At 34.1% G+C, this 26,521-nt stretch overlaps 3 protein-coding genes across 5 annotated transcripts in view; 1 reads left to right on the top strand and 2 right to left on the bottom strand.

Annotated features, from left to right (window-relative positions):
• LOC129927795 (uncharacterized) overlaps window positions 1-6,601 on the bottom strand; it is a 47,299-nt gene extending 40,698 nt beyond the window's left edge. The window contains exon 1 of one of the 2 annotated variants that reach the window (XM_056039067.1): window positions 6,460-6,601. Coding sequence is in view for 1 of the 2 variants with exons in the window: in XM_056039070.1 (XP_055895045.1) it covers window positions 6,460-6,477 (18 nt within the window). In the remaining variant the exon portion in view is untranslated. The remainder of the gene's footprint in view (window positions 1-6,459) is intronic. The other variant, XM_056039070.1, reaches the window with a different exon arrangement.
• The window catches only part of LOC106076018 (uncharacterized), a 225,276-nt gene that overhangs the window by 145,132 nt on the left and 53,623 nt on the right, over window positions 1-26,521 (top strand). The gene's annotated exons all lie outside the window — the stretch shown is intronic.
• Window positions 8,865-20,992, bottom strand: LOC106074381 (uncharacterized). Its single transcript, XM_013235147.2, has 3 exons — window positions 20,854-20,992; window positions 14,124-14,190; window positions 8,865-13,848 (listed from the first exon to the last, which is right to left on the bottom strand). Exons 2-3 carry the CDS (start codon window positions 14,155-14,157, stop codon window positions 12,902-12,904), a joined length of 981 nt encoding a protein of 326 aa, XP_013090601.2. The 5' UTR covers window positions 14,158-14,190; window positions 20,854-20,992; the 3' UTR covers window positions 8,865-12,901.

The following is a 26,521-nucleotide window of genomic DNA, read 5'->3' as shown; positions in this document are numbered from 1 at the left end:
ACGTCCGAAACACAAATCACTGAAATTTTATCAAACTATTCCAAGTTTTAAAAAAATCTGTAACATATAAAACCATAAATTAATAACCAAACAAAATCATACACAATGTCATGTTAATACCACTACAATTTTAATATGAAATAATAATTATATTAATCACAATAATAACTGTTATTATGAGCAATTGAAACAACTTCTGTTAATATATATTTAAATCGGTTTCCCTGTACCACTGATTGCCTTACTTTACTTTGATTTGGACCCATTCCAATTGCATTGCTTTCTACCTTATCTGTTAATTCTTTCTTCTCGTGCTCTCTGCTATACATGTCGTCTGATATATGGGATCTTATGTCTTCTTCCACATTCCCATTTCTACATTGAGTAGACTTTATCCCATAATATTTCTTCCAGTTCTCAATCTCCCTTACTGAACATATTTTCACCCCATGAATGTTCCCAATAATTAAATCTATCTCACCCTGATCTACAACACAAGCTTCCACTGCCCCTTCAAGCTCCAACAACCTTCCCTCTTCCTTCAACGCTACTACCTCAGCCTTGTCCGCCATAGTCTATTACTAATAATATCGAATCGAATGTTCTCCTTTCTCTAGATCTAGACTTTACTATTTCTACTGTCAGCTGACAGGAGATCCACTGTGTATAGAGGGATACGTGGGTTTTACCTTTTACGTTGGGCGCCACTTGTTACGTCTTCATATTGGATGAGACTCTTTAGACATGGAAACGACAAAACACAGTCTTATAAATATTTTAATCTTTATTAACACTGAAAGCACTTTCTTGTTCATATTCCTCCATTTTGGTTCTTCTTTCCCTTCTAACACGCAATCGCACCATTTCACATTTACACTAAGATGCGCACATAACAGTTCCCTTCGGGCATGGCGCAAAGTGAGGAATAGTAGAAAGGTGTCACCGAGCTAAAACGTTTGAGAACCGCTGGGCTAAGCTAATCTAAGATAAACTGAATATCTTATATGTGATGTGTAGTTTATTCACAAAATAATATAACATAACTTTTAATGTCTTTCAAATATCAAAAGAAACGCGAATCGTGCAGCTTGTAAACTTGAACGAGACTTTAATTTGCTTTAAGACGTTAAGCATCAAACATGAGAGTCTTTACAAATCTTAGTATTCTATCTCACAAAATAAATTTCATACACACATTACTCTCATTTGTATTACATCTTTTCTGCAAACATTTCTGAAAACATTTCTATGGTAAACACATAGAAGGAAGAAGTCATTTCCTTAATTCAAAAATAAATATCGAAAAGATCTAGAACTACATTATTAAGTAGTAATATTTTGTCCTAGCCTAAATCTCTTGAAGGACAGCAGGGATGGAACCGGACAGGTTTCGAATAGATGATCATCATACAACCAGGCAGTGAGTTAGGCAGTCAGACACTGCAATGGACACGCAAAGAAATTTAATTTTAAGTCTAGAGACTACTTTTAGACTTAACCTTTTTTTAGCTTAATAAATTATACATTAATTAAATCTAGTTGATTTTAGATCTAGTCTTTAAATCCAAATTCTAATCTAAAACAAATACTTTGAAAAACTAAACAGAAACATACAAGAAAATGAAATGAGATCTAGATCTAGATTCTAAATCTAACATTTAAAATGTAAAGATCTTTTAGATCTATTTTTAGATCTAGACTATATTTAGAAATAACTCTAATAAATATATAATCTATGCTTCGAAATATTTAAATAAACACCAGTAGAATTGTTACTATTTGTAAAAATCTAGTAAATTTAGATCTTAATTCTATAGATCTAGAATAGAATCTAGAAGGACACAGTCGTAACACCAATTATCGATCATGTTTTTTTTTACTCAAGTGAGACACGCTGTGAACATTTGTACACATCACTATTCACAAAATTATTTAGGACAATATATTAATCTTTATATATTTCAAATGGTAACATATTAATTACGTACATCTTAACTACAATATTTAATATGATTTATATCGAAGAGAATAGTTTTAATAAGAAAATTAGACCTAGGAATTTACTTACCAAATCGGGCTCTTTGACCAACTGGATTCAAGTTGAAATTAAAAAATATTCGCTTCCTTTCTGTGTAAAATACGGTGTATAATAAACAAAGAAGAGGTCGATAAATTTATTTCCGGTGTTTAAAAAACTTGTCCACAACTTTTCATGTGAAAAAAAATCGTTTTAAAGTCATGTGTACATATGTACACACCGTGTACGAAGGGGCTATTCATTTGTTTCGTACCACTATCCAGACTAGGAATGATATATTAATTTTGCAAAAACTGCAAGACTACCAAGCCTGAAAAAAAAAGATATAAGCTCAGAATGATGGATAAAGTATGATACTATTGTCGATTAGTTTCTTCACCTATCCATTAGTCTGTTTGACCTTTTAAGCACCACTCAAGATTTTTGATCATCTTTGTTCTATTCCTCTCTATCTTTTGCCATGGATAGAAACTCTTTCAATGGCAGCCACGTCCATTCGTTTATGTCATTTCCCCATAGCTTTATCTATATGCCTCTTTTTTTTCCTGGTACTGTTCCCTGACGGAAGGTCTTTGCAAGCCCTAACAATCTTGTAATATGGCCATAGAGTTTTAGTTGTTTTTTTTTAAACTTAAGTTAGCATCTTATTGATAAAACTTTCTTTCATTTTTAAGCACAATTTAAACTTTTTTTTATGCGTACATTTCTCGTTAGTGTGAAAATTGCTTTTGTAAAAAATATTTTTTGTCAACTAAAGCCGCAATTGACTGAAAATGTGTTTTTTGTATGTAAGAATGTATAAAAACAAAAGTTAAATATAGGTAAAGCTTAAATATTTTGTGTGTTGCTGATTGAGGTAAAAACAAAATGGATAATATAATTTTAATTTTTGAGTGCGAGAGCGTTACGACGCCAGAGTGAGAACAAAATAAAGGGCTCCGAAAAAAAAAAAGATAAGAATTACTTTCACATTAAATTACGAAGCCGAAGAAAAGTTAGCAATTGCATTTTAAATCATTTTTAGGGGTGGTAATGGTAGTCAAGAGCCATGTGTTTGTGTGTTGGAGTTCGATGTAAGAGGCAGTTTTAATAAAACTTAATAAAATATAAGTCACCAACCAAAAATACTTTACTGGAGAGTTAATAAGGGAGGGTGGGGTGTTCCAATCATGATGCGCAGGATGCAATATTTAAAAAAAGGCTCATGCCAAAAGCTTCAGAGAGATTTTTAAATATTTCAATAAAATGATGAAAAAGTAAATTAAGTCAATAGTTTGGCATCACGGACATTAACGATTCCATTAATCGAATTCAAGGGTAAAATGTAGTGACCGGTCACTTTATCCCCGGTCACTTCATCCCAGGTCATTTCATCCCCGGTCACTTCATCCCCGGTCACTTCATCACCGGTCATTTTATCCCCAATTAAATATTCTATATATAAATATGATTATGTAGAATGCTTTTTGACATTTTATGACTTGTTACTAATGCATTTATTGTGTTTCCTCTTCCACTTTGTTTTCTTAATGAGAAATCTTATATTATATTGTAAATCTGGGTGTGTACTGTGTACTTAGCTATAGCTCTTCTATTGGATGTGGGGGTTGTAATATCATAATATTATCCGGATCGAAGGCCAAGTTTGGTGGAAGTAGTAAAAAATCATTTGAGAGAAGTGCGATTACAATATTTATGACCGTGCCGCTGATAACGTATCATTAAAGGCCAAGGTGTGGTGAAAGTACGACCATGTTTCACTTTATTTTTTTTTTCAATCACTCTTTCTTCAAAATGGGCGCGTCATTTTTAGCCTATAAATAAGGTTTTATTTTTTTCTAATAAAGGCGGAGTTCACCTATCCTCGTGATATCATGTCGCCTGTATAAGTTTTGCTTTAATTCCTTTTAAACATTAACCTGTTACAATTTTGTCATTTAAATAAAAAATGAATACATTAAATATTGCTCATTTCATGATTTTTAAAATTACAATTTATTAAATAAAAATGATCAGATGACGAAAATATCAGGGGATGAAATGACCGGGGATGAAGTGACCGGGGGATGAAGTGACCAGTGGATGAAGTGACCAGGGGATGAAATGACAGGGGATGAAGTGACCGGGGATGAAGTGACCGGGGATGAAATGACCGGGGATGAAGTGACCGGGGATAGAATGACCGGGGATGAAATGACCGGGAACCGTAAAATGTACATGGCTGAGAGAAGCTACGTTTTAATTACACGAAACAGCTAGTAAACTTTTTTAAAGGGATATGTGGTGCAGGAGCAGGATGTTAAAAATAAGGCGGACCAACCAGAAAAATATCATTAATACCATCAAACATTTCAAAATAATTGGAAAAAAATATAGATAAAGTAAAGAAGGCTATTTGATAAGGTAGAGAGTTGGGGGGGGGGGGAGGAGAAATATGATACTCATTTTTACGGGCCGATTCCAGTAATTAAAGGGATCGGTCCCATGCCAATTAAACAATAAATATCCTGGGACTAAATCAACATGCGTAGCCGGTGGGTAATTCTAGTTTAATATAATACAACAAAAAATATATTTATGAAAAGCTTGATGTAAATTGTAAGTATTACAAACACAACAAGATAATCTTTCTATCACGGCTGTCTTTTCGTACAATATGTATGCTTGGCTGTCGTTCATTGTCTCAAAGGTCAAGAGTTATTACCCTGCTCACTGCCAACCCCCGTCGTACTGAGGAAGGTTTTGATTAGAAAGTAGATTATCTTAAGATATATTCTTACATCTAATTTTCTTTCCGTAATAGACTTAAATCTTTTATTGATGTTGGTTTGCTCAGTTTGTTTACAAGTAAAAATTAACACAAATGATTTTTGAAATTTGTATACTTTAAATATACAAAACAAGACAATCACTGAAGTACTTCTTGTCCATGGAGAAATTAGAGAACACAAATTCGATTTGTAATCTTTATAATTTTGTATTATTTTACAATATTGAAATATACTAGTTTGTATTTATTAAATATATTGACAAAAACAACTATATGGAGCCCAGTCTGTTCTTTAATTTTTTTGTGACAAATAAATCTTAATATTACTTATATGTATGCAACCACAGATATTTCTTGAATCAAACTACTCACTATTTCAAGTCCTTTTCAGTCATTATTTTGAAACGGAAACTAGATCAGTGATACACAAAGTTCACCACCATAGTTTGCTTAAAAAATTAAAATATTTCGGCATTAATGGTCCACTGCATCAGTGGATTAAAGACTTTCTGATAGGGAGAGAACAAACTGTAATAATAAATGGCTCTAAATCAACACCGATAACAGTAAACTCAGGTGTACCTCAAGGAACAGTCTTGGGTCCACTACTATTTTTAATTTACATAAATGATTTACCAAATTGCATTACTTCAGGAACAAAAGTCAGATTATTTGCAGACGATTGCATAATATATAGAACAATAAAAACAACACAAGACACAGATATTTTACAAAGAGAATTAGATGAATTACAGAAATGGGAATCAAATTGGAGCATGTCTTTCCACCCAGAAAAATGTCAGTTGTTAAGAGTAACAAAAAAACTAAAACAAATTAATTCCACTTATCTTATTCATGGCAAACCAGTAACACAGACTAAAAACGCAAAATACCTAGGTGTTATAATAAATGAAAAACTGTCATGGAATCCACATATTGATGAAACTACAAAAAAATCAAACAAAGCATTAGGATTTATTAAAAGAAATTTCTATAAATCAAATAAGAACATAAAACTAAAATGTTATTTAACCTTGGTTAGGCCAATAATAGAATATACATCCTCTGTTTGGGACCCCTCAACTCAAGAAAACATTAAGAAACTAGAACAGACACAAAATAGAGCAGTGCGATTCATAACAAACGAATATTCACATTTGACTAGAGTAACACCTTTAGTAAAATCACTAAATTTAGAAAGCCTTCAGGACAGAAGGCTCAAAAGTAAAGTAGCAATAATACATAAAACACTGAACCATAATCTTCAAATACAAAAACAAAATTTAATAAAATACTCTGAAAGACACAAAGATAAAGGCACATTCCTCGTCCCATATGCTAGGAAAAATTTGTACAAATACTCCTTCTTCCCTAGTGCTATTAGAGCATGGAATGGGTTGCCTGAGCTAGCCAGGAAAACCAGTGACTTGGCAGAATTTAAGTCATTGGTTAATATGCATGACAAAATGCATGACGCGTAGGACGTAATCATCTTCTTTTTTGAAGTAACGTCTGTATTATATAAGATAAGATACACAAATGAAGACCTGCGTGCCGCATATAATAGTCGACTAGTATAGTAAGTAGTAATACAAATACTAAGACTGCCTTATATATGCTTATATATACCACAACAGAAACGTCCACTTACATAGAACGGACGCATCATAGAGAGTTCATCGAGAGAGTAAACACAGGCATCTTGATCTTTTTCACGTTTCCAAAGTCAAAAAGTTGCGCTAATACAGTGTGACCGAGTAAGGAACAAACGAGTTTGTGTAGCGTTCGGTTGTAGTCTTGATTGATAGAAGTCGCCCACTTCGCAACGTTTTGACGTAGGCTACTTATGATGAAGCGGGTGGCTGTTGTCTTTCAAGATTTTCCTGATTTTGCTTAGACATTTTTGTTTAAAAAATTCGTTTAAATATGGTAGTGTTGTGTTTGTGGATTTTATGCTTTATTTATCAGGTTGTTTAAGTTTGTTGATCAGGGCTTTAAAATAACGTAACACTTTAATCTTCATTAAATTTACATCTAATACTGTACAAATGGCAATATGTTATACTGACTGTACTCATTTTTGCCTTGGATATATGTAACGCCGTATACTCTGTACTGCTGTAACAAACTCTCATGTTAAACTCTATAGTAAAGACCTAATCTTACATCGTGAAGTTATAAAATTCAATGATTCTAAAACCTTCGCTATTAGTATAAGGTCCGCAAAGGTCTTCTAGAATTCATCGGAACATCCCTCAACTCGTTTGGGCAATCAAATGGCATGAGTATTGTTCACAAAACTTCGCCACTTGTGCGGTTGACCACTACCATGTGTCTAGCGCTGGACTAGAAAATGTGTTTCAGATGATGACACTCACTCATAAACTCATATTCCACCAGAGTAACAACAACATCTGCATGGAAAAGAAGTGTAGTAACTTTTAAATCTGCTTGTTAAAACATAACTCATTTTCTTTTAATCCGCATTTCGAAGTATTAAAAGCATTAAGGCTTATAAAGATTGTTGTTGGTATATAGATATTTGTTTTGCCTTTACACTTGAATTTAAAATAGGTCTTGTTTCTTGAAATCATTATGAAATTTACTTTTCAAATAAAAGTAGTAGTTTTTTTTTTTAAATACTTGTATACTCGGTTCAATTTATCTTAAATAATCCAAATTGTGGCTGTGGCATTTCCATGGCAACCAAAAATTGTTTACGTATTTTTTACTAAAATAGTAAATCTATGTATACCAGTATAAAACATTTGAATAGAAAATAGCCTCAAGTGGTTTTCTGTCCCTTAATACCAATATACAATTGTCTTTTATCTTTTTTTAAAGATACATATTATGTGTGTATAACGCCATTAGATTAGTTTATTTCTATTTTGTATGTATTTTGTTGGTAACCAGTTAAAGCTCTCACGTTATACCTTTAATTCCGCATTACACTTCTAATTAATTTCTTTCTACCCCAGATTTTAAAGCATGGAATATTTTTCCGAAATTGACCATAAAAACAATGGAGTTAGCATAGTTCAAATCCCTGATAAACACTCAGTACTAGATTGACACTTGGAATAATTTGAGCTTAAATATGTTCTCCATTATCTTCTCTGTTGAACTGAGTACGAAAAACAAACAAAAGATAACAAACAATTAACACAAAATAGTCTTAAGTTAACGTATATGTCCTATGTTTTACTTGGTCAGGCAGAGTTACATATATGCATGCATTTCGTATTTTCTATACTGTCGTTTACCACTGCAGCAGTAAATCTTTGTTTCTTTTGAACTAAGGTCTGTAATGTATCAAATAAGATTCTACATTAAAGTCTTTTCTTTGTGGTTTTGAGCATGTCTGAATGTAGTACATTACACAGCTACTACATATTAAAATAATAAGATGTTACTAATAATCTCTGGTCAATTGTTTTTAAATCTCATTTTATGTTTGAGATAACTTAACATCATCCGTCCCTTAGATTGCGATTTCTGAAAGTGGTTCTTTAATATTCATTCTGATAAATTTTATTTATATTATGAACAGTCACTACCTCAAAGTTTGTGTAATACAGTAGATACCCTATTTTGATATTATGAGTGGAATTCACAATTCATGTTTTCTCAATGTGAACCTTTTGCTATCCAATTAGTTAATAACAGTCAGTAAGAGCAGTCGTTGAATATAGTCACTTAAAAATGTTATTGAGCTATTATACAGTGTTTACTTGTATCAGTATTTCTATAAGTAGTCAATAAGTTACTGTCTAGTATTTCTATGAAGGATCATTTCTAAATATTAGTGGATTGTGTATTTCCTATGTGGTGTTATATTTGGTTTGGTTTAGTTTTTGGTCTTAGGCACATCGGCACAATTTTAGGCGTTAAGGTGTTATATTTAATAATAATAAATAAATAAATAAATAAATATATATATATATATATATATATATATATATATATATGTTGTTGCGTTCTTCTCTATCAGGCCTTCTGCAAACACTGCTAAACACAACAGCACATCTAACACAAGGACTTGACAACAAGAGCTTCAATAAACAAGGTAGAGGTTTATTTACAATCACATGAAAAGCCAATAAAACACAATTTGCCACATCAAATTCAAATGCTTTCTTGTACAATAGAACTGCCTACTAAACACTACAAGTCTTTCTCTATCTACTTCTAGACTCGTACAGCTACAGTTTCAAGGACTTGGTAGCACACAGTCCTTACGGCTTGCTCTCCTGGACTCTACTCTATGTTACACACTGTCGCTAGTCCGTGAAGGCTCTCGATCACATGACCGCAACATGGGTCAAATTTGCGTGAACTCGCCGTAATGTCCCTTGTTCAACAGCCCTTGACCTGTGTGATTGGCCTGAATCATGTGTGTCAGTAGGACGCACACACATTAACCCTTACAGTCCGCCACTAGGGTTATAACAATATATATATATATATATAAACTTAATATTTGTGTCTGCTACATCGAGAGTTAATTTCACCTTTACGAAAGAGGTATGAACGTGCCAACATAACGACTACAAAATATAACAATATATATGTCACCAAACTGCCATACAAAAATAACATGGTGACACGAACTCATGTGACTTGAACGAGAAAAAGTGTATATGTCTAAACAGTCAGTTCACATAAAATATCTGTTTTACACAGCTAGTAAACCTAAACAATCTTTTTTACACATTTAATAGACCAGAACAATCATGTTTTAGGCAAATAATACACACAAAAATCTTAATCTTCAATCTACACGTATAATACACATGTACATTATTGTTCTACACAGCTAATACACATGAACTATTTACTTAGCTAATAAAAAAATAATGGTTTTCGCCCAATGCGCCGAACGGCGCGGGAGAACTTAAGTCTAAGTCAAGTAAAAATGTTACGTCAAAAAGTAGTCTTTACATTGTTTTAAACCTTTCGCTCTTTTAAAAAAAAATTTTTTCTTACTAAGCACATAATAAATAGATGACACGATTTCCCTATGTGGGTGCTTGTATTTTGGGAAAGAAATAATGCCTTAAAAATAACGACTTTGTGTAATATTATTTTCGTGCTTTTCATGTGGATTGCGATCTTTTGAAAAAAAAAATATTTAAAAAAAACTAGCTTTAATAGAACTTGCGGTTTTTCTCTAAATAAATAAAGAAAATGAATAAAATGATATTGAATCAGATATATAATACTACATTAAGAATCTAATAAAAATAGAATGTACAAATTAAAAAAAAATCGAAATAAGAAAGTTCATTCTAGGTGAATAAAAAATAATACACATTTAATTTTTTACAAATAAATAAGAAAGTATACAAGTATATATAGCTCCTAATTCGTAATAAAAAAAAATAGCACGTTTCTTGTTTTCTATGGACTCGAAGATGACTTTTAAGTCCAATCCTCAGTTTAAAAAGACGGCTGCATATGCGGCATTTGTAGGTATGGTCAGTTGCAGATAGGTCTGCTTCTTCTCTCAGGTTTTAGTTGGTTCAGCGTTTTTTCGACCTGGCCACTGTTCTTGATTCAAATTTCAAGACTCCGAGACTCACAGCTTCACCTCATGAAGAGCGATCGAGAGCTAGTGCTTCCCAGCCGTGAATGTCGATATCGCACTCATTGAACGAGTACTTCAGAGTGTCTTTATAGCGCGTGTATTGGCCTCCCTGGGAGCGCTTTGTCGCAGACAACTCCCCACACAGAAGTCGTTTGGGAAGGCGATTTTCTTACCTGCGGACTACATGTCCCGACCATCAAAGTTTGCACCTTTTTACTTTTGCATTGATACTGTTCATGTTGGACAGCTTTAAGATTTGTGTGTATGGTATGTGGTTGGACCAAAGCATCTTATGGATACTCCTAAGACAGCTTAGTTGGAAGAAATTTAACTTTTTGATGTGGCGGGAATATAAGGTCAAGGTTTCTAATTCATATAAGAGTGTCAGAAGAACTACAGCACTGTAGACTTTCAGTTTTGTGGATATGCTGAGTCCTCTCAGTTGCCACACTTGTCCTTGAAGTCTGCCAAAAGCAATATGGGCACGAGCAACACTGAAGTTTACCTCGTCATCTAGGTTGGCGTTTCCTGATATGGTACTTCCCAGATAGACAAACTTTTGATGTTTGCTCATTTCTGGCCATGTATAAGAAGGTCTGGATATGTGACAAATTTATTTGGAAAATGTTGGTGCAGCCTTTTGTTTTTTTTTTTGTACATTTATGGTGAGGCCAATTTTGTTTTTTGCAGGCGTTGGCGAAGAGGTACAGGCTCTTTTAGATATCTTCTTCGTTTGATGCATTTAAGGCACATTCATCTACGAATAGCAGGTCTCTGATGCAGTCATAGTTTACGTTGTTCTAGCTTAAGTCCTTAAGCGTTGGATAAACTAGCATCAATGCGATATCGTAGCGAAAGAGAAAAAACTTTAAAAGATCATTAGCTATGTTTAACATACATCTAAATCCAATCCACTAGATTAGTTAACACAAACTTAGACCCGCAGGCCGCTGGTAATGTCAGGCTAGTATATATATATATATATATATATATACTGGAATCACTAGTAGCAGAAAGTTAACTTTCCTTTCTACCTTGGGTGTGCACAACCATCTGGAATCCAGGACCTTTCCTTTATGTAGGCTCTCCATGTGAATTTATCCAGTGCATCTTTTTAACAATTGTTAGTGCTGTTTTTTTTTTTTTTTAAGATCTTCATGTCGCATTTTCATAAGTAAGTAAAGGCCTACCGTAAAGGTGGGCGACCAGCGGATCTCCTGTATTCTCTTAGGCATTCTCAGACCATAACCACGTTAACCAAAGTGTCTACTTCTGAAAACAGCGGAATGTTTCGGTACCCTGGTCTTTTCAGCACTTCTTCATTGTTTTTTTTTTCTTTTTTGTAATACGGAGGTCGAAGATATTCTGCTTTTTTTCTCGCCAAAGTAGGTTTTCAATGTTTCATAATCGTATTGCAGAATGCTTATCATAGAGGTCTAGTAGGCTGTTGCTTTGACATTGGTTTTGTTCCACACTCTTTTCAGTAGCCGTGAGAGGGTGCCTATTGCCAATGGCTATACTGTTGTTGTTTTTATCTAGTAACATATCTTTAGAGATAAAAGAAACCAAGATTAACAAAACAGTCAACAATATCATTTGGTTGACCTTTAATGGTCTCAGGAGGTGCATTGTTTGTGTTTTTAACTAGTATTTTGGTTTTCCTTTCACTGATATTTAAGCCTACTTTATAAAATGCAGAAGATAGTATGTCAACCAGACTCTGAAGCTGAGTAGCAGATTTTAAACTATAGCTGCATTTTTAACGAAGAGAAGTTTCCTGTTAAGAACGTTTTTAACTTTGCTACTCGCCCTCAATCAGGTTACATGAATTTTTTTTTCTGAAGATCTTGTATGGAAAAATACGCATTCGTTGAATTCATATTAAGTATAATGCAGCAGGCAGGAAAAGAATATTTCAAACAGAATACACATCCATATTTAACACCGCTGCTGGCCTAAATAAAGTGCAGATTTGGCACCATGAAATGTCACTTTACATTTATTATCCTCATGAAAACATTTAAAGAGCTAAAGTTGTTTGGAACGGCTTCCTATTTTTCTTAACAATTTCTAAAAATCATTTCTGCTTACTGACATAGGTTTTTCCCAGGTCATTAAATATGATGTATTGATACCTGTGTCTCTTGGATTTTCTTTTGTACTGCAGCATTCCTAGAGATGATATCGTGTACCTTGTGGACCTATCACTCCTGATTCCACAATAAGACTCTGGATAAACTCTAAACTCTAACGATTGTTTTGTCAACTATGCTGAGAAGAGAGATACCAAATTTATTTTAAATCAATCAAAATTGCCTTTGCATTTGTATTGTGATGTTGGACATGGACCAAATTTCAGCAAAAGATGAGGAGATAATAGAGTCCTGGGAGAATAATTGTTTTGTTGCCATTATTACTTCCGTTAGTAAAATGTGTGTTATTATATGTGATAAACAAATCTTTATAATCTTCTATTAGAATATAAGCTCATAAGGTTAACAATTCACAAAACAAATCCAAACCCACTGTGATTCAATCCAGACTGCAAAGTTCCTGTGTGGAAGAGATCAGCCCAACCCCACCTCTCATTATATCCCAGACAGTACACAAAGGCTCCACTACTTCCTGGACATGTAGAAGTCGTATAGGTAAACATAGTTCTGTAGCCAATTTTTTCTTTGTCTTTCCATTGACCAATACTGATATGTTTCGCACACCCATGAGGATGTGATACTATAAAGTTTAACTTGTAATTATCTCTAGAATTAATGTTTTTGTCTCTGACTTTCTCACAGACTTGCTTATAAAGTTTCTCTATTTGCATTAGTTTATTTCCTAACATCTCATCACATGTCACACATTTCAACCTACACCAGTCATGCTCAATGTTTTTATAATCGAGAGCGATCTTTTTGACACTCACAACTGGGTTTTCCTCTCTATTATAAAAAAATCTTAATGATGTGTTGTTGGCCTCAAAATTATCAAAAACAACATGTGTGGCTGTGTCAACATTAAACTCCCACCACAAATGGCTTGGTGTTTTCGAATTGTAACAGTTTAAACACCAACACTTTGTGTATTCAGTGTGTCCTGTAAAATATCCATCTTTTCTCTCTCCATTGTGAAATTTAGTTACAAACCATACCCTTCCACTCCCTGTTCTAGTCTTACTTGATCCATACATACTATAATATGGATATGGTCGAGACGTCTCCGGCCAAAACTGTGGTCTGTTTGGACTAATTTTTTCGACATTTACTCTAACTGTTAAATCAGCTGTAGCTTTTATGTATTCATACAAATCAATATCTTGATGACTTTCTGGAAGATCTTTCAATGTGAATTTATCTATAGGTATAAATTCTCTATGATCTGGATTCTTCTTACAGGAAACGAAATGTCTGTAAAGATCAGCTTCCACTTCTGACTCCTGAGTTTCATGATCACCTGGATTACATGTAGTGATTATGAGTTTAAAAAAGATTTGGAAAAAAATGTACAACATTTAAATATCAATATTTTTTATTAAAAGGTTGCTTGCTAGAGTTTATTAAGACTTATAGTTTACCAATTAGTAGAATGCTATTTTCAGCTTTCTGAACATTAGACTAATCATTGATTACTGTCTTTTAATTGATGTTTAAGTATTGTTGACTATTTCATAATACATCTACAAAACAGAAAAACATTTTAGGTGTAAATATTAAAAAACTTAAAATTACCAAATTGCCTATCATCATTTATACAACTGTCCATAAATTTACTGGTCAGTTTAAGTATCTGTACAATCTGAAACAAAAAAAAAACAAATATAATCTTGACATACAATTTAAAAACAACAGTTTTTTTTAAGAGACATATATATATATATATGTCTCTTTTTATATAAATAACCATGTTGTGGTTTTCTTTACAATGGATCCCTGTACCAAACTCTTTATTAAGAAATTATGCCAAGATTTACTTCCTCAGAGCACGTGAAAGAAATCGGACAGTGAGTGTTAGGGTTGCGTTATATCCGTATAAAAATATATCCATTACCAAACACGAGCCAATTCTCTTTTTCTCAACTCGTTGTTCCCTTCGATCTTTTTGCAGAAGGAGACATTAATAAAGAGTGTGGTCTACTGTCTCGTTATCCTTAATGCAGTGGCAACACCTTGCATCAAAGTGCTCTTTATACACTAATACTAAGTGGCATAAGACAGATACAACAGCATTAAAAAAGTATGCAGCATAAAACAGAAAGCAATTCAATGTGACACCTGTGATGAACGGTACTGTGCATCACATTATGTTAATGCATAATGTGAATTATGCATTAAGCAACAAAAGATGCACCATGGCGCTGTGTATAATGTGGGCTACATTAATTTACATTACAATTATTTGACATCCTTGATGCAGACACTTCTAACCCTTACAACATCTTAAAAAACATTTTAAATCAAGCTCTCCAATCGCTAGCTAGATCCACTCCTTTTAAATATACTAAAACAAATACAACACCCTTTTTAGAAAACCTACTAAACCAATTATACCAAAGTACCTTAAAACTCTAGTAATAAACTTTAAGAGTATTAGGAACAAATCTGCAGACTTATACATATTAGGAGAAATTAAGAAGCCGGACTTAATTACAGGCACAGAAACTTGGCTACATCCTGAAATTTATAATTCATATATTTTCAATTGTGATTAAGATATTTTTTAGAAAAGCTAGTACAGATAATCATGAATGATTTTTTTACCATAATAATAGTCAGTATCTACAGACTACATAATTATAATTTAGAGTATACGCAAGAACTATGCAATCAGTTAACTATATTTAAAAGGAAAAAGTGCATTTTTGGGGATCATGTGTAACTTATAACTACCTGATATAAATTGGAAAACATCAACATTATCTTATCTTATCTAATAAAGACGTTACTTCAGAAAAGAAGATGATTACGTTCTACGCGTCATGTATTTAGTTTACATATTAACCAATGACCAAAATTCTGCAAACTCAACACCAACACCATAAGGACATATATGAGTTTTTCAAAGAAACGTTTAAAAAATTTATTACTAAAAAAAAAAGCAATTAGATTAAACAATAAGTTAGAGCTCTTTGTAACCAACTGATCTGGATTAATAATAGATTATATTATTGCTAAATTATAGGACCATGATATCGTTAAAATACACAGTAAACTAAAACCAGTAGTCAATATAAAACGCAAAAGAAGAAACCTTAATTTGGAACAAAGACAACCTACCTACAAGCGGCTTTTAACTTAAATAAACATCCTCATCAATAAGTCTAACAAATGGAAACAACATTACTAGCACGATGAAAAGGAGTAGATAACTTAACACATAATGATAATTAAACTAAAGCTAATATCCTAAATAAATACTTTGCATCAGCATTCTCAGTCCCAGGAGAGAAAGACATATTAACTAATTTTAACTAGAAGTGCATTGGATAGTATCTCCGGCTCCGGCTTCTGCCGAATATTTGGCCTCTTTTTATTAGTTGGACAAATGGTAAAAAGTACACCTTGTACCTATTTTAATATACATAAGGTGGACCTCGTTCCATTAATGTCTGTTATAGAATGTATTAACGTTTATATTTGAAAGATAATAATGTGCTTAAAAATAGGTCATATATGATTAAGTACCAAACATCATTTATTATGTTAATAGAAACAGAAATGAAATTTTACATTAGAAATGTGCTTTACATACAGAAGAGAAATGGCTGGCACAGTATTTCATTTTGACTTGACCTTTGAGTGAGTTAGTTAACATGTTAAGATGTTATATTCCTTGACTAAGTCACGCTGACCAAACGTCTGTCTAGCTAAGGGAGTATATCTTAAGAGGTAGAGATGAACAACTCCAATCCTCTTTTTATGTGTTTAGTCTATCACATTGAGTTAATTGATAGACAGGTGACCACAAGTCAAATACTATGCACGCATTTAATGTCAGAATATTTGCACTCTCTCTAGAGGTCACACCTTACAAGGGAACTGAGCTTGCTTTCTTAATAGTAAATCTTTATTAGGGGTACTGGACTTCAAGCCTCAACTCTACACGGTTAACAAGGTAAATCACCAGAGTTATAGATGAACAACTCCCACCACCTTTTTACTGCTAAGTCCGTTGATCAGTGACTACACGTCCGATACGATGGACGTAGGCACTCTCTAAAGGTCACACCGGTGAACTGAGTTTGTCTACTAGGTAGTAAATCTTATAAAGGAGGCTGGAATTCAAGCCAAACCTCTACACGGGTAACGGACAATGAGTTTGCTTATTTGGAGAATCTCAGTCACGAGGATGCACTACAGGCCTCACATCTAAACTAAAACGTACCAAGTTTGCTTACTTTGATGTAAATCTCAATTAGTAAGCTGAAATAAAGATCACACACCTAAATGAATGACCTTTTGCTACACAGAAAGCGAGGTTTCATAGCCAAGTAAGCCAGTAACTAATTATTTTGTAGAACAAAAGTACAAGACTAACATTTGTGTCCCTTAGCATAAAAGACAGAACTAGGCCTATCTTTAAAGGGAGAGCTAAACACTCCCTACTCCTTATTTTATTTATAAAGTCCTTGGCACTCAATTTATTGATAGACATTGACCATTTTTTTAGCCTGGTTGGATAAACACAACGTACTAAGATAACATACTAAACTGTTATTAAATACCACAGTTGAGTTACTTTTCCTAACGTGTTAACTTGAATATTGCTCCTACTTTAAGCGTCCCATCCTGGTGACGATATTCTTAATAATTTGCCAGTTATTACTGTTTAATTTTTTTTTTTTTACTTACGATGCGTACTTAGCCACTGTGTATCAGGCCAGAACGAATTTTTACACAACTGACTCTCACTATAAAATCAGTAATAATTAAGGAAGATCTTTTTAACATAAGTTCTTTGCACTATGGAATAAAACAAAGGGGTGCATGTGTGTATATTGTAGGCCATGTTTTAAAACCATTAGAAAGAAAACTAATTTCATTGTTTAATTGTACTGAATTATTATATTACGGAAAAATTTACAATAAAGTTTAAGGTCAAATAAAAGAAAATGAACGATTAAGCTACGGTTAGATCTAGCAAACAAATAAATAATATGCTTGAGGGTTTAGAAACACTTGACCTCTATTACTAGTGTACGGGTATACTAGTTCTACATGCTTGACTGACCATGCAATGTGTTACTTTTTTGCTGACCACTTAACACTATTCCGTATGCCCAAGGAAAAAAGAAAGAAGCGAAATTATCAACATCCTCATCTATGCACACTACACTAGGACTTCATGTGTAGGCTTACTACGTCTATCTGACCAGGTTATCAGTCGAACACTTCATGGGCATGGCCAGGGGGGGTCTGGGGTTCACCCCCCACCCCCGAAATGAAATCCCCCCCTGGAAAGGGACGGGATTCAGTGACTGATTTTTTGGTTTAATTTTGTTTATTTTAGGTGAGATTTTAATACTAAATCATCAATTACCACAGCACAGCCGAATGGGTTTTGAGATAAAAATCCCTCTACCAGGGGGTTTTGAGTTTAAGACCCCCTACCAGGGGTTTTGAGTTTAAAACCCTTTGCCAGCGGGGTTTGAAGCTGAAAAATACCTCTTCAATATTAAAAAAAAGCAAATTACGCACTCAAAATGCTATAAGCGTAGCCAAAAGGGGGTTTGAGTTTCAACCCCCCTTCAGAGGATTTTAATGCTAAAAAATACTTCTTCAATATAAAAGAAGCAAATAACATACTAAAATTCTTTGAGCGTAGCTAAGCTAATGAGGGGCTTTGAGTTTAAATCCCCCTGCTCCAGATGGCTTTTAAAAAAATTTAAAACCCTTTCAGATGGTTTTTGAGTTTAAAATTCCCCTACAGAGCGTTTTGAGTTGAAAACCTCTCTCTTCAATATTATTTTAAAGAAAACTACAGTCACCAAATTTTATGACCGTAGCTAAATGGGGTTTTGAATTAAAAAAAAAACAAACTCCAGAGATTTTTTTTATTTTAAAACCCCTCAACAGATGATTTTGACGATAAAACTTTCGTTTTCGATATAAAATCTAAAGCGAAATACAGGCATGTAATTTCAAGAGCGTAGTCATGACAGGTTACACATTTCTACCAGTGCTTGGGCTTCATTAATAAAGTGTGAATAGTCATCTGCCGAAATTGAAAAACACTAAATGTAGCTTAACAAAGATGGCTAAGACAGATTTTAGGAGTCAGTTATAGAGATCGGGTCTAAATCAAAGAAATCATATGCCGAACTGGGAGTCGAACCCTTAGTAAGGTTGTGACAGAGCGTCGCATGAGGTTTTGCGGGACGTGTTCTCCGTCAAAATGAATTACGCATAATAAGAGTTGCGGAAACAGCTTGCCGGAAAAAAACGCAGAAGAGCGCGAGAGGGTCTAATTCAGTAATAATAGCACATTATGTTTTTTAAATAAAACTTTTTAATAGCAAGATAATGCACTGTAGATAGCTCAGAATATGCATTTTGTTGGCTTTCAATACCAGAAATAGTGCTAGGCGGTGGGGCATCGCCCCGCGCTGGGGGAGCATTGCGAGCTCCCCAGACCCCCTGGCAAGGGCGGGGAGTCTACTAGATTTCCACTAATTCCAGGAAGAACCTATTCTAGGGCACAATAAACGTTTTCCGAAAGGGTCAGAATGTAATAAAGATTAATTATGTACACGTACACACACATATGTATATAACTTTTTTCCGCGGGAGGGGGGGGGAAGGAAGGGGCCCCCCAACACCCCCCCCCCAAAAAAAAAATTCTGGCTACGCCCATGAAACTCTTTGTCTATTTTTTTTAGGTAGGGAGGGTGTAGGTAAGTTTGTTTCTTCTATATTTGATTTTCCAAATGCTATTAGATGTATATAACTGTATATTTAAAATTAAATCTTAAGAACAGGCCTACAGACTACAACTAATCTATGCTTCGGCACCATCTAATGTTCAAACTATACATAGGTTTACTTGATGTTTCCGCTGTTAATAAAATATCGTTTGCCGCAAATGAATTAATCTAAACCACTAAATATTGACTTACAACGCTTCGGGTTCCAACTATTAATTAACAGCTACTATAGTTATTAAACCATTGAAGCCAAAATTAGAAGCTGTCTTTGGACTTACAAATTTAATGACCAGTTGTTTGTCTAAAATTCATGAACACCTACATCTGACCACTATACATGACAAATTGCACTTTTGAAAGATTTACATTAATAGCTAGTTAAATATAAATTTACCTATTTAACATCGACCATCCCACAGACACCCTTTAAAGTTAGTGGCCTCGTACATACACACACTCATGTTACACAGATTAGTTTGTGATAGGCCTATCTGTTTATAAATACTGTAAAGCTTTTAATTAATCGATCAGTAACAGAGGTTAGAACTATACGGACAATAAATTAATACAAATGTAAGAATGTTATTAAGCACTTTTACAACACTTCTGCAACACAAGCTATTTACAAGACAAGGAGATATCCGGCTCTGGCTCCGATTACTAGTTTACTATACGGCCATATCCGGTTTGGGTCGAATATCATTAAGTACTATCCGGCGCACCACTAATTTAAACAAGTAGAAAACAAAGGAGATACAGAAGTACAAGCCAAAGGAATCCGAATTAACATCTGGACCTGACGGTATTCCGATTAGATTACTCAAAGAACTAAGCAATGAGATAGCACCAGTGTTCAAAATACTTTTTCGGCATCTCTTAATATCAAGGCAGAGCACAGAAAGTTTGGAAAGAAGCTAACTTCTCTCTTCTAATTAAAAAAAGATAAAAAGTTATGACACAGGGAACTACAGATCACTATCACTAACCAGCATAACATCTAAAATCTTCGAACACATAATATATAGAAACATGACAGACCACACAATGTCCTTACTCCATAACAACATGGCTTTAGGAAATATAGATCAAGTGAAACACAACTAAAATAATATTGTGTTTTTCTAACGGTTTAGATAATTGTGAGCAATTATATATATATATATATATATATGCTTTCGATTCTATATTTAACTTTACAGAAGTAGAACTATACAATCGAAGGCCTAACTTCATACATTCCTTGTTCCATATGCTAGGACAAATTTGTAAACATGTGTAGGACGTAATCATCTTTTTTTAAAGTAACATTTGCACTTTATAAGATACGATAAGAATAACCTTTATAATATTAAATATTAAATATTAACAATTCATAGCCAAGAAAAAATACATACTAAATCTAGGTGTAGTTGTGTACATTATGCTCACTTTAACTAGATAACTAGATAATAACCAATCACACATCTTGTTATAGCAACAATTTATATTGATTTTAGAAAAGTTAATTAAAAAAAAACATTGATAATTGTTGTGCTTACTTTGTTTAGATTTTTTTGAATATAACAGCGCGGAGTCTTATTGCACAGAGTCTTTCAAATGCTTCGTGTCTAAATGTTTTAACGGTCACCTGTTCTACGTTAACAATTGTATACACGTAGAAGAGAAAATTAGCATTCAAGGAATTCCCGATATTATCTATTAAATAGAGTAAAATGTGTCAAACTGTGAAGCGAGGGTCATGCTTACAAATACTCCAGTGTGTTTATTGAAGCAAAAAAATATTTTTTTTTTTGCTTTTTTGGAGCTACATTACAAGATTAATTATGTATCATATTATTTTATTAAATGATGTAATTTTATTTTGTTCTACATGGAATGCAACAACATTGAAAAGCTCATTTCTCATTGGCATTTGAATGTTTCTAAGCCAGTGTATTTCAACCCCAATTACTAAACCTTAAATATTTAATACCCTAGATCACCTTGTCCCCTGGGCATTTAACTTAACGTTATTTACTTTGTTATTAAATCTCTAGATTCCTGGACCTTTAATCTAACATCATTCACATAGTCATAGAATTCCTATATCAGTTGGTTTCTTTACATTTAACCTCACGTTATTTACATAGAAGATGTATTGCTCATTCTTCTTGTGTTTTTTTTTTCAGCTTTATTATTATTGGCAAACCTTTTGATAAATGCGTACATTTTATGTGTCATTAAAGAAATCTATGTATTTTGGTTTATATCGTATGTCTTTTTTTCGTATTCTTTTTTTCTTGCAAATTAACATCTTTCCCTCTAAGTTCCTTTTCTATCACTTAGATTCAGTCCTGAGTCTTTGTTTTTTTTTTTCTTTTTATTTAAATTGTCATTTGTAATTCTTCTAATTTCATTTAAATTTAATATCGTACTCTTTTTCATTGCTAGCTTTTTTTCTTCTAAGTTTGCCTTTTTTATCATTTTCTCCACTCTAGTACCTCTTTCCTCGTTCTCCTTGATGATTATAAACACCCACTCATCCAAACTCTTAGTTTTGGTAGATAGTTCAGATGATTTCCTTGACCTTTAATCGCACGTCATCAACTTAAACATATGATACCCAAATCAGTTAGTTCCTTGAACGTTTTATTCATTCTGTTTCTCTGAAAACACATATCCTTATTTTGATGATTATCATTATAAGATGATCACTTTTATAAATAAATTGTTGTTTCTTACGTGACAAAAAACAACTTATTATGATTTAGATTTCCTGAAGCCAGTTCGGTACCAACACCTTGAACTTCACTTATCCCTTTGACTTTAATCGCACGTCATCAACTTAATCATATGATACTCAGATTAGTTAGTTCCGTGAACGTTTTATTCATTCTGTTTCTCTGAATCCACATATCCTTATTTTGATGTGTACCAGATGACGTAGCATAGCTCTTGGATGAATAATTTGTTAAGGAAGGATATATACCCGAAGTCATTTTGGGAATACTTTTGTAATTACGAAAATGAACAATCTGGTAAAGACTATCAATCATTAGAGTTGCTTTTTCATTCTTAATGTAATTGTACATGGCGATTAGAAGAGAAAGTCTCCTAAGTCCTACCAACAGTATAGAAAACAACAGCTCACGTCGTAAAATTTTACAATGCTAATTTTGCGTAAAACTAATGGGCTTGGAAGAAAGTCTTTGCAGTGTAACTTCTCAAATGGTTACGTCTGATATTTGATATTGAAATTTGTACATTCATTATGACTTTAGTACGAAACATCAAGTGATGCAAAATCTCTATGTTAGAGGGTAAAACGTGCAACTTGTAACAAAGTAAAATAGCGCATTTTTTCCTAAGAGACTTAAAAACATCGCGTTAGTATTCTAAAGAAGCGTTTTTGTGGGGCATCTTTGTTACGCCAATAAAAGTTTCAGAGGCTGCAATGTAATGAAAATTTGTTGACCGCGAGCTAGATATCATCTAGGCGGCAATCTATGCGGCCGCTGTGGGCCCCAAACTTTCATAATCCCGCACTAATTCTGGGTGTAAATTATTAAATTAACCATTATAACTTATAATAGAGTTCCGGTGGTCTTCTTGTTTTCATGGAGCTCCTGGAAATCTCCTGAAAAATAGACTAAATTGTCATTTAGGAGTGTCAACCAATATGATAAACGCCAATACTACGCATGATAAAAAAACGGCATTGTCAGCTTTCAATTTAAACCGTATTGCAAAGACGAATTTTTATTCTAATGAAAAATCAATCATTATCCAAATCTCTACCTTCAGTGATCCGCTCGCGATTCCATTTCACATAGGTCCCAGCCATTGTTAGGGCGTCCCTGGGTACAATGGCGGATCCAGAACTTTGGAATGGGGGGCGATTTTTTTCCAAACCCTAACCCTAACGCCCAGTAAAACCTAACCATATGCATAAACGTGCGTACAGCATAAATATATATATATATATATATCATCACCAGGGCTTATCTTGTTGGTCTTGACCTCTAGACAGACATCTGCAGGTTTCAAACCTAGCCGGTAGCTTTCATCATGCAAATGTTCTTTAACAGTTTCATCAGGTTTGTACTCGCTGAGGATATCGCAGCAATCACCACATTTCTTCTCATGGGAGCTACTTTTGTACGGCTTGCTATTAGAGTCACAGGAAGCACCATCTTCACTAGCATGGCCATCGTAGCTGCGTATTTCGTAGCACGGGGTTTCTACTACCTCGTTCAAAGCGTTCAGCTCGGGGCTCGTCACTTCTTTCACTGAAGTGTACATCTGTTCTACTCTGGTACAGGTCTCTTTCTGTAAGTCACCTTTCAACACGTTTTGAAAGTCAGCCGGCATCTGTTCTATAAAGGTGATCAACAGCTGCACTTCATCGGATTCTAACTCGAACAAGTAGGTGTCCGGATCTTCACCTTCTTCAGTTAGTTCTTCTCTAAGGCGTGCTTGAAAGGTTTCTTTCTTTCCGATTGCATTCAGCCCTCGATCACAGAGTTCTCGCCTCAGTTCCTTCAATTCCAGTTCGTTCAGCAGTTTCAGACGAGCCATAGTAGATCCGATCCCACTTCTGACACCAATGTTACGATCTCTCCTACTATCCAGGCTCTCTTCAAACTACACCACACGACACAACGAAATTAAAGAACCTCACAACTCATCAGGGCTCCAAAGTAACAGTAACCGTTTAATTTCAAATACATTACAAATACTGTACAGTTGGCAACAACATCACACTAACTGTCCAAAACCTAGCCTTGTTCCGCCTGACTTCACACACCGTCTGTCTCTAACTTCGCCTCGTCTGGTCACATTGCGAGGTAACGTGAAGTCCCGTCTTTCTGACACACTCGCTCTTATATAGTGTCTTTACTGGCCTTCTAGAATCGGATGGAACGTTCTTGACCACTCAGAATGATCACAATCGCCGAGACTTGCGTGCGTAATATTTACACACAGGTCGTTGCCGAACTGGCGTAAACTGTCACTGGTCACAGTTGACCGCTCGTCCTGCGCTGGACTGGGGCGATTTGCGTTGGCTAAAACACACACAGCCTACGACTATCTGTGTCACCACCGAGTTTCTAACAATATATATTTTCGATATATGAGAATAAAATAAGACTGTTTCTCAATCTTCGGCGAAAAAAAAAAACGAAAAAAAAAAGTCATGTTGAGGCTTTTTCTCTTGCAAGCTTGGGGGTCTGGGAGAACGCTTACTAAGTGGGGTTCGGGACCCTGACGCCAAAAGCGTTTTCTTGCATTTTTCACGACTGAAACGCATTCTCCTGATATCTACAGCTCAATATTTATCAGTGGGGTTCTGGGTGAAGCCCCAACGACAAAAGCGTTTTCTGGCATTCTTCACTGCAGTAACGCATTCTCCTGACATACAGCTCATTATTCATTCTATTTAAAGGACCTTTTGAATAATGTGAAAAATATTTGAATATGAATTTATAGTCCCTTAATACATTGCAAATACAACCGATTTATTCTTTTAAAGATATGATACCCCACATATTTAGATTAAGGCTTTGAGGATCGCCGCCGAAAAAAAAAATTCGATTAATAATATTCAATAAAATTCAAACATAAATTGTGTCCTAAATTTATTTAACTAGACAATATGAGCTAGAGTAAAGGTTGGAAAAAGTCGACTAGGAAAAGATTATCTGGCTTTTGAACTCATCTCAACCCTGACTGTTATATAGAAAAATTTCGTTTGAATTATAACTTTTCCAAAGCAAAGTCTTTCTTAAAGTAGTTATGATAAATTCATGTGTAATTACACAAACTCTGTCTGGAAAGGGGAAGGGCGGTAAAATGAAAACGATTAATCCTCGCTTTTTATAATTTCTGCTAATGATTGCATTTGGCATTAAAGAATAAGGGTTGGGCGACTCGATATAAGAATTTACTTTATAGCATATGTCACGTACACTATGACCATATATGGTAACAGTTTTGAGTTGTTCGCCGACTTAGCTCGAAATAGCAGGGAAACATTAGACTGCAATGATTGGTTGGTCTGGGAGGAGTAAGTTGTTGATCACGTGATTACAAGCTGAAACCCAGGGAAGATGCAAAATAGCCTGAGTCGGTTGTAAATATTTGTAGGGATGAGATCTAACTTGTATGTAGTTAAGAATATATATTTTATTCGTATCAAGACTCAGATATTGTCACCACCTCAAAGTTGGTGCCATAGAGTAGAAACCCTAATTCTGTATTGTGTATGTTAATTCCATATTGTGAATCTTATTCACAACCAATGTTGCACTAAGGTGAACACTTTTGACCTTAGGTGAACCAGAGAGTTAAAGGCAGTCAGTCCACATAGAGATCTTGTAGCAAGCACTTGTATTGAGTCACTTAATATATAAGCAGTAGAGTTAGATGTTTAAAGTAGTTGGTTATAGAATAGTTACTAAGTTGTGATATTCGTATATTCCTGTTGGATTAATACTGACCATTCCTGGGTCGAATTGTATGGTGTATTCACTATGTGGTGTTATATTAAACTTATTGTGTCTGCTACATCCAGCGTCATTTCATTATTCTGTGATTTGTAACAAGAACCCAATGTCAACACCACACCTACATTGATAGCCACAGTGACATTCATAATATATAAAATAACACGGTGACAGATATATTATTGAATAGATCAGTTATTCAAGTACATTTAAGCATTGTAACTATTTGTGTATAGTGTTTACAAGTTATTAATTAAAGTAATTGTTTTTGAACGAAGAGAAGTTTCTTCATTGAATTTAGATCGTACTTAGATCATATTTGTCAAGTTGTAACTCCTAGACCTAGATGATCCTCTTATCAATTGGCAACATTCTGTATGATCGTATCATCAACATAGATCTGTCTACTTCTTTACGATCATCTTATCGAAAGATCATTTCAAGATCCTCGGCAATCACGATCATTGATGGTGCAATATAGTTCAAGTCTGATCGTGACAGTAGCACCATCTTAGAGTGTGACATCAACACCATTGATGATCGTGACACATATATAAATTATATTAGTGATATATTTTTAAAATGTTCTAATTTCTAACTATAATACAAAAAGAAAAAGTATTGGTTTGTCCGATGGGGGGAAGGTGATTGCATGTATCGCTATTCCACCTGTTTATATTATATAGATATTCGACTAATTTTGTTCACATACTATGATTTC

The sequence above is a fragment of the Biomphalaria glabrata genome, chromosome 8 (genome assembly GCF_947242115.1).
Source record: "Biomphalaria glabrata chromosome 8, xgBioGlab47.1, whole genome shotgun sequence".
NCBI classification, from domain to species: Eukaryota; Metazoa; Mollusca; class Gastropoda; family Planorbidae; genus Biomphalaria; species Biomphalaria glabrata.
This window is presented reverse-complemented; position numbering and strand designations above follow the sequence as displayed.